A 9,126-nucleotide genomic window follows, 5' to 3' on the forward strand; every position below is an offset into this window, starting at 1 on the left:
GGCTTTGGAGTCAGAGGTCATGGGTTCAAATCCCGACTCCACCACTTATCAGCTGTGTGACTTTGGGCAAGTCACTTAACTTCTCTGTGCCTCAGTTACATCATCTGTAAAATGGGGATTAAGGCTGTGAGCCCCTCGTGGGACAACCTGATCACTTTGTAACCTCCCCAGCGCTTAGAACAGTGCTCTGCACATAGTAAGCGCTTAATAAATGCCATCATTATTATTATCATTCCCTGACCACGCCCTCTCTCGACCACACGCAGGAGCACACCCCTACACACGCCACGCCCACCGGGACCCTGACCACGCCCCCTCTCGACCACACCCGCCCTGATACCCTGACCACGCCCCCTCTCGGCCACAAACAGGACCACACCCCTACAAAAGCCACGCCCACCGAGACCCTGGCCCCGCCCACACCTGCCCCGCCCCCTTCTTCCTGACCCCGCCCCTACTCCGGGCAGGTGGAGGAGGCGGAGGCGCGGCGTCTGTTCCAGCAGATCCTGTCGGCGGTGGACTACTGCCACCGCCACATGGTGGTCCACCGCGACCTCAAGCCCGAGAACGTGCTGCTCGACGCCCACATGAACGCCAAGATCGCCGATTTCGGTGCGGGGGCGGGGCCTGGGGGGCGGGGCCTCCTCTCGGACCAATCACGAGGGAGGGGGCGTGGCCTGGGTGGAGCCCGACGGTGACGGAGGGGCGGGGAGCGGAGGAGCTGCGCGCGCAAGCCGAGTCCTGCTCAGACCAATCAGGAGGGCGGAGCCCACTGAGGGGCCGCAGCCTGCTTCTTTTCCGCCACGAGGGGGCGCCTGGCGCTCATAGTCTAGGCCTTGTGCTGCTCACGGCGACCCCTGGCGGATCATCATCATCAATCGTATTTATTGAGCGCTTACTATGTGCAGAGCACTGTACTAAGCGCTTGGGAAGTACAAATTGGCAACATATAGAGACAGTCCCTACCCAACAGTGGGCTCACAGTCTAAAAGGGGGAGACAGAGAACAAAACCAAACATACCAACAAAATAAAATAAATAGGATAGATATGTACAAGTAAAATAAATAAATAAATAAATAGAGTAATAAATATGTACAAACATATATACATATATACAGGATCAGTCTGTCAGTCAGTCAGTCAGGCAGTCAGTCATCCCATCGCAGAGAAGCAGCGTGGCTCAGTGTAAATCAATCAATCATCAATCAATTGTATTTATTGAGCGTTTACTGTGTGCAGAGCACTGTACTAAGCGCTTGGGAAGTACAAGTTGCAACATATAGAGACGGCCCCCTACCCAACAGCGGGCTCACAGTCTAGAAGGAAAGAACCCGGGCTTGGGCGTCAGAGGTCATGGGTTCAAATTCCGGCTCTGGCGCCTGTCTGCTGTGTGACCTTGGGCAAGTCCCTAAGCTTCTCTGGGCCTCAGTTCCCTCATCTGTAAAATGGGGATGAAGACTGTGAGCCCCACGTGGGACAACCTGATCACCTTGTATCCTCCCCAGCGCTTAGAACAGTGCTTGGCACATAGTAAGCGCTTAAAAATGCTATTATTATTATTAATCAACCAATCGTATTTATTGAGCGCTTACTGTGTGCAGAGCACTGTACTAAGCGCTTGGGAAGTACAAGTATTATTATTATTTATTGAGCACTTATTGTGTGCGGGGCACTGTACTAAGCACTTGGGAAGTACAAATCAGCAGTCAGTCATACTTACTGAGCGCTTACTGTGTACAGACCACTGTACTAAGCGCTTCGGGAGAGTACAGTACAACAATAAACAGATACATTCCCTGCCCACAATGATCTTACTACAGTCATACAGTGGAAACAGCGTGGCTTAGTGGAAAGAGCCTGGGCTTGGGAGTCAGAGGACATGGGTTCTAATCCCAGCTCCGCCACTTGTCTGCCGAATGACCTTGGGCAAGTCACTTCACTTCTCTGTGCCTCAGTTACCTCATCTGTAAAATGGGGATTAAAAGCATCAGCCACATGTGGGACAACCTGATGACCATGTATCTACCCCAGCACTTAGGACAGTGCTTGGCACATAGTAAGCACTTAACAATTATTATTATTATTATTATCATTATTATTCCCAGAGCTCCCTGGGATGGGGATCCGGCTAACCCCAAATCAGGCCAAGAATCTCTGTTTCCCACTCTGCTCCTCCACATACCACTTAGGGGAGGGATACCCAAACCCAGAGGTCTTACATTCATTCGTTCATTCATATTTATTGAGCACTTACTGTGTGCAAAGCACTGTACTAAGGGCCTGGGAGAGCATAATATAACAATAAACAGACACATTCCCTACCCACAATGAGCTTGCAGTCTCTCCAGCCCCCAGAGCTGCAGGTTAGAAATCAGACCTAGATTCTCTGCCCCCTCTCTGCTCCTCCTCCATCCTGCTTAGGTGAGGGTTACCCAAGCCCAAGGGTCATTCATTCATTCATTCATTAATATTTATTGAGCGCTTGCTGTGTGCAAAACACTGTACTACAAAATAACAATAAACAGACACAATAGTAATGATGGTATTTGTTAAGCGCTTACTAGGTGCCAAACACTGTTGGTGCTGTCCTCAATGAGCTTACGGTCTCCCTGGCACCCAGAGCTGCAGGTTAGGAATCAGGCCTAGAATCTCTGTCTCCCACTCTGTTCCTCCTCATCCCACTTAGGGGAGGGATACCCAAGCCCAGAGGTCATTCATATTTATTGAGCACTTACTGTATGCAAAGCACTGTACTAAGCGCTTAGGAGAGTACAATATAACCATAAACAGACATGTTCCCTGTATATCCCATCACTCCCCAGCTCCCCAAACCCACCACCTTGCATTCCTCCATGCCCCCTTTCCTCCCCCCACCCATTCCTCCCACCCTCACTCCACCCCCTGGCCTCCAGTGCCCGCTCACCGTCCCCTCGGGCTCTGTGCCTCCGTGTCCAGCTCCGGCTGAGCCCAGTCTTGCTCCCAGGGCTGTCGAACATGATGTCAGATGGTGAGTTCCTGAGGACCAGCTGCGGCTCGCCCAATTACGCTGCCCCAGAAGTCATCTCTGGCAGGTAACAAGACCCCGTGTGTCCCCAAGGAGACCAGGCGGTAGAGCAGGGATACGCCCAGTACACCGCCCTGGCCTCGGTGGCACTCAAAAAATAAGAACAATCCTAATCATGGTGTTTGTTCAGCACTTACTATGTACCAAGGCCTGAGATGAAATGGTCACAGTCCCACATGGGGTTCACAGTCTAAGGAGAAAGGAGAACTGGTGTTGAATCCCCATGGGAAGCACCATGGCCTAGTGGCAAGAGTGCAGGTTTAGGAGTCAGAGGATGTGGGTTCTAATCCCGGCTCCGCCACTTGTCTGCTGTATGACCTTGGGCCAGTCACTTCACTTCTTTGTGCCTCAGTTATCTGGAAAATGGGGATTAAGACTCTGAGTCCCACGTGGGACAGGGACTGTGTCCAACCTGATTATCTTGTATTTACCCCTGTGCTTAGAACAGCACTTAACGAATACCATAATTATTATCATTATTAAAATGGGGATTAAATCTGTGAGCCCCATGGGGACAGGGACTGCGTCCAACCCGATTTGCTTGTATCTATCCCAGCACTTAGTGCAGTGCCTGCTGAGTAAGCGATTAACAAATATAATAAAAAAGAAAAAAAAGGGGTTGAGTGACTGGATAGACACACAGCTGGGTTGGGGGCAGGGCGGAGACAGGAGCCCAGGGGGTTCAGAATCCCAGGCTGGTGCTTCACTGTGTGTGTGTGTGCCCAGATTGTACGCGGGTCCAGAGGTGGACCTGTGGAGCTGCGGCGTGATCCTGTATGCCCTGCTGTGTGGGGCACTGCCCTTCGACGACGAGTACGTGCCTGCACTGTTCAAGAAGATCCGCGGAGGTGTATTCCACATCCCCGACCACCTGCCCCGCCCCGTGGCAACGCTCCTCACCCACATGCTCCGGGTCGACCCGCTCGAGCGCAGTACCATCAAAGACATCAGGTGCCGGGCCCTGCCCCCAGACCCCCTCCTGCCCCCCACCCCATAAACCTGCCAGTTGACATATCTGGGCCCACTGGATGCTCCCGAGGGCCGGAAACGTGCGCTGTGGCTCACACCCCTAACTGGCCCTGGCACCTCCCGGGTCCCCCAACCCCCACAGCCCCGGGTCCCCCAAGCCCACCGGTCAGCCCCGCTTCCCCCGGGCCTCCCGATCCCACCGGCCCCTCTTCCGGCCTCACAGGGAGCATGAGTGGTTCAAGCAGGATCTGCCGAGCTACCTGTTCCCCGAAGACCCGGCCTACGATGCCAGCATGCCCGACGAGGAGGCCATCCACGAGGTCTGCGCCAAGTTCGACTGCCTCGAGGCAGAGGTGCTGGCCAGCCTGGCCGGCGGCGACCCTCAGGACCAGCTGGCCGTGGCCTACCACCTGGTCATCGACAACCGCCGCATCATGAACCAGGCCAGCGAGTTCTACCTGGCGTCCAGCCCACCCTCGGGCTCCTTCGCCACCGACGACGGCCTCACGGCCCCGCCCCCGCCACTCCGGCCACACCCCGAGCGCATGCCCCCGCTGGTGGCCGACGGCCCCAAGGGCCGCTGCCCTCTGGATGCCCTCAACACCACGCGGCCCAAGCCGCTGGCCGTCAAGAAGGCCAAGTGGCACCTGGGTATCCGCAGCCAGAGCCGGCCCGGCGACATCATGGCTGAAGTCTACCGGGCCATGAAGCAGCTGGGCTTCCAGTGGAAGGTAGGTAGGTCCGGGGGTCCCACACAGCTTGTGGTCCCAGCCATCGGGGCAGCGGGGCGGTGTGGGGGTAAGGACAGCTGGCCCGACTGGCTGGTGAGCTCCCATTCTGCCCGACCAGGATGGCCTATGGACTTGGCGGGGTTTGGGGAACCTGGGGTGCGGCCACTATCTGCTTCCTCTGGCCGTTTGTATTGCCAACAAGGCTGGGGGTTTCCCCCTCCTCCTTGGGGATGGCAGGCATGCCCCCCTGAGTCCCCGTCCCACTGTGGTCAGCGTGGGAGGTTGGTACGAATGGGCCAAAAAATGTCTGGAGACAAAGGGGCTTGTCCTGGCCAACATCGGGTCATACCAGGGCTTCCCAGGAAAAGAGGCAGCGGAGGGGGAGGGGACAGTGGCAGGGGGGACAGGGTCCGGACCCAAGTGGGGGTCCCCGCCCCCTTCACACCTCTTTCCGGGCAGGTGGTGACCGCATACCACCTCCGTGTACGCCGCAAGAATCCGGTGACGGAGAATTTCGTGAAGTTGAGCTTGCAGCTGTACCAGGTGGACAACCACAGTTACCTCCTGGACTTCAAAAGCATTGATGGTGAGACACCCCCACACACCAACGCACTCCCCCAGTCCCACCCTGGGGGTCCGGGCGGCCTCCCCCTGCCCGGGGGCTGCTGCCAGGGCTGGTCCGGGGGCGGGGCAGGGAGCAAGCCCCCTGAGGGAGAGGGGCCGTGGACCCAGGAGCAGGGAAGCTTCCATCAGCCAGTCTGTCAGGGGAACAGACTCAGTCAGCCGGTGGTAATAATAATAATAATGACGATGATGGTATTTATTAAGCACTTAGAGAAGCAGCGTGGCTTAGTGGCAAGAGCCTGGGCTTGGGAATCAGAGGTCATGAGTTCAAATCCCGGCTCTGCCGCTTGTCAGCTGTGTGACTTTGGGCAAGTCACAACTTCTCTGTGTCTCAGTTACCTCATCTGTAAAATGGGGACTAAGATTGTGAGCCCCACATGGGACAACCTGATCACCTTGTATCCTCCCCAGCACTTAGAACAGTGCTTGGCACATAATAAGCGCTTAACAAATACCAAAATTATTATTATTCTTATTATGTGCCAAGCACTGTTCTAAGCACTGGGGTAGATACAAGGTAATCAGGTTGTCCCATGTGGGGCTTACAGGTGAGGGAACTGAGGCCCAGAGAAATAAAGTGACTTGCCCAAGGTCACACAGCAGACAAGTGTCGGATGTGGGATTAGAACCCATGACCTCTGACTCCCAAGCCTGGGCTCTTGCCCCTAGGGCACGCTGCTTATTTACTGGGAGCTTACTGTGTGCAGGGCACTGTAATAAAAATAATTGTATTTAAGCATTTACTATGTGCCAGGCACTGTTTGCTGGGGTAGATACAAGGTAATCAGGTGGACACAGCTCCTGTCCCACAAAGGTCTCACAGTCTTCATCCCCATTTTTCAGATGAGGTAACTGAGGCCCAGAGAAGTGAAGTGACGTGCAAAGGTCACACAGCACATAAATGATAGAGCCGGGAGTAGAACCCAAGTCCTTCTGACTCCCAGATGCGCACTCTATTCTCTAGGGCACTCTGCTTCTCTGTACTGTATTAAGCGCTTGGGAGAGTACACTATAACAGTATAACAGACACATTCCTTGGACAAGTCACTTCACTTCTTTGGGCTTCAGTTTCCTCTTCTGGAAAATGGGGATCCGGTACCTGTTCTCCCTCCGACTTAAGCGGTGAGGCCCGTGTGGGGCAAGTGACTGTGTCTGACCTGATTACCTTATACGTACTCCAGGGCTCAGCACAGTACTCGGCCCTTAGCGGGCGCTTAAAAAGTACCAAGGTTGTTATGAATGGGGTAGTGGTGAGGCATCCAGCGAGAGCGTCCGTCTTACTCGCTGCCCCTGGGTCTGTCCATCCGTCCGTCTGTCCGTCCGCCTGTCGCTCTCAGATGACATCTCTGAACCACGGCCAGGCTCTGCCGTTACCCCCGCCGCCACCCCCACTGCCACTCCGGCCCTGCACCGATCGAGACTGAGCTTAGAGGGCGGCCCCGCCGACAGCCCGGCTCCCCCCGGCCCCCCGCGCCTGGGCAGCCACACCATGGACTTCTTCGAGACCTGTGCCAGCCTCATCATTGCCCTGGCCCGCTGACCGCGGCTGCTCGGGCCCCAGCCGTGTCCGTTGCCGCTGCCCTGCTGACGTCCGGTTTGCCCGTGCCAGACCGGCCACCGTGCACTGGGCAGGTGCTCGGGTGGACAAGCCTGGCGCAGCACCAGATACTGCCCACGTAGGCCTGCTGTTGGTGACGGCTCCTCTAGGCCCACCCGAGTCAGGGCTGGGGGTGTCCCACACCGCAGCCTGAGTGCCCCCCTGTACCTCCATCCCCCTGCCCTCCACCGGGTCCCGGGCCAAGGGGGTCCCGGGGAAGAAGGCTGGCTTGACTCTGAAATCCATCTCCTTTGGTCAAGCTGGTCTCCCTCACCTCATCTCACCAATGCCCTCTGAGGGCCAGTGCTTCCAGCTGGTCAGTGCCCCAGAGGGTCAGCAGCACCTCCAGCAAGTCAGCGGGTCTGCTCTTCAAGGGAGCCCCTGCCCGCAGAAGTCAGCGCTGCCCGGCCTTTGCTGCCGGGTCTCTCCAGGGCCCCGGGCCGGCGTCTGGCCTGACTTCCAGTAAACCACACCGCTGGGAGTCCAGCACTTCTGGGTTCCCTCTCCCTTAGGCTCACACGATCCCTGGCCTGCAGCAGGCGATTCCGCCGCCGATGGCTTGAATTCTTGAATTGTTTTCTGATTTCCACCTCCGCCCTCTGAGCGTTGTGATTCCCGGGTGGCACAGGTGCCTACCAGCAGTGGCACTCCGGAAACGGCTGGGGCACTGGGACGCTGTTAGGGGTTGGGAGGATTCTGGTTCTGGGCCACCACTGTGGCATCTGCAGCCTGCCTGGAACCAGGCCTTCTGGAGGAGCGGACTGGACCATCTTTGTTTCCATAAAGTCTGTTTTCCGGTCAATGAATGCCATCAGAGATGCCCCATTTTAGAAACGGCTGGGGAAGACAGAGGAACTGGCAGTTGGGTGGGAGGGGGCGGTCCCCTAGTGGCACCCAGGCTGGTGGGCCGCCGGGGGGTGGGGGAGATATCTCCTCTGGGCCGAGCCCAGGGACCTACTGTTGCCCCCTCCTTGGGGGCCTGGTGGCCCCCCAGCCACGAGAACCAATCCCCCAGCGTCCACCCCCAACTGCTCAAGTCCTTCCTGGTGCCCCCTCCCCCCTAATCCCGTGCTTCCAGTCAAGGACCCCCTCCTGCCCCGCAACAGGCCAACTTCAGGACTTCTCTTCCTCCAACAACTGCCCCCAGCTGACCCTTTGGGGAGCCCTGGAGGGGAGTAATAGTTACAGTCATTGTGGCTTTGGATAAGTGCTTTCTATGTGCCAAACACTGTACTGAATGCTGGGGAAAAGACAAGATAATCAGGTTGCACTCAGTTCCTGTCCCACATGGGGCTCACAGTCTAATGGAGGAGGAAGAACAGGAGGCAAACTCCCATTTTGCAGATGAGGAAACAGGCCTAGTGAAGTTAAGTGACTTGTCCAAGGTGTCACCCTGCAGACAAGAGGCGGAGCCAGGATTAGCCCCCATCTGGGGTGCTGTGGCTCAGAGCCCAGGCAGGGAGCCGAGGAGGGAGCTCCTGGAAAGACTGTGAGCCCACTGTTGGGTAGGGACTGTCTCTATATGTTGCCAATTTGTACTTCCCAAGCGCTTAGTACAGTGCTCTGCACATAGTAAGCGCTCAATAAATACGATTGATGATGACGATGAAAGGCTCGCCTGGCCTCGGGACCCCAAGCTCCAGGTTTAATTTGGTCTCTGACCGAACCTCGCTGGATGCAAAGACTGGAAATCTTCTCAGAAGCACTTAGACCAGGTACCCTTGGGGTTAATAATCATGGTATTTAAGTGCTTACTATGTGCCAGGCATTGTACTAAGCACAGGGAAGGATACAAGCAAATCGGGTTGGATACAGTCCCTGTCCCGCATGGGACTCACAGTCTTAATCCTATTTTAGAAATGAGGTAAAACAGGCCCAGAGAATAATAATAATAATGATGATGGTACTTGTTAAGCACTTACTATGTGCAAAGCACTGTTCTAAGTGCTGGGGGGGATACAAGGTGATCAGGTTGTCCCACGTGGGGTTCACAGACTTTATCCCCATTTTACAGATGAGGGAACTGAGGCATAGAGAAGTTAAGTGACTTGCCCAAGGTCACAGAGCAGACAAGTGGCGGAGCCGGCAATAGAACTCATGACCTTCTGACTCCCAGGCCGATGCTCTATCCACTAAGCCA

General features: G+C 55.8%; 1 protein-coding gene across 2 annotated transcripts in view; it reads left to right on the forward strand.

Moving 5' to 3' along the window:
- PRKAA2 (protein kinase AMP-activated catalytic subunit alpha 2) overlaps window positions 1–7,792 on the forward strand; it is a 31,926-nt gene extending 24,134 nt beyond the window's left edge. Inside the window, exons 4-9 of one of the 2 annotated variants that reach the window (XM_038752386.1) lie at window positions 468–612; window positions 2,985–3,072; window positions 3,792–4,016; window positions 4,258–4,765; window positions 5,225–5,351; window positions 6,727–7,792. In XM_038752386.1, coding sequence (XP_038608314.1) covers window positions 468–612; window positions 2,985–3,072; window positions 3,792–4,016; window positions 4,258–4,765; window positions 5,225–5,351; window positions 6,727–6,929 — 1,296 coding nt within the window. In that variant the 3' untranslated portion in view covers window positions 6,930–7,792. Of the gene's footprint in view, window positions 1–467; window positions 613–2,984; window positions 3,073–3,791; window positions 4,017–4,257; window positions 4,770–5,224; window positions 5,352–6,726 lie in introns of both variants that reach the window. The other variant, XM_038752387.1, reaches the window with a different exon arrangement.
- The last annotated feature ends 1,334 nt before the right edge of the window (window positions 7,793–9,126 follow it).

This window comes from Tachyglossus aculeatus, chromosome 10 (genome assembly GCF_015852505.1).
Source record: "Tachyglossus aculeatus isolate mTacAcu1 chromosome 10, mTacAcu1.pri, whole genome shotgun sequence".
NCBI lineage: Eukaryota > Metazoa > Chordata > Mammalia > Monotremata > Tachyglossidae > Tachyglossus > Tachyglossus aculeatus.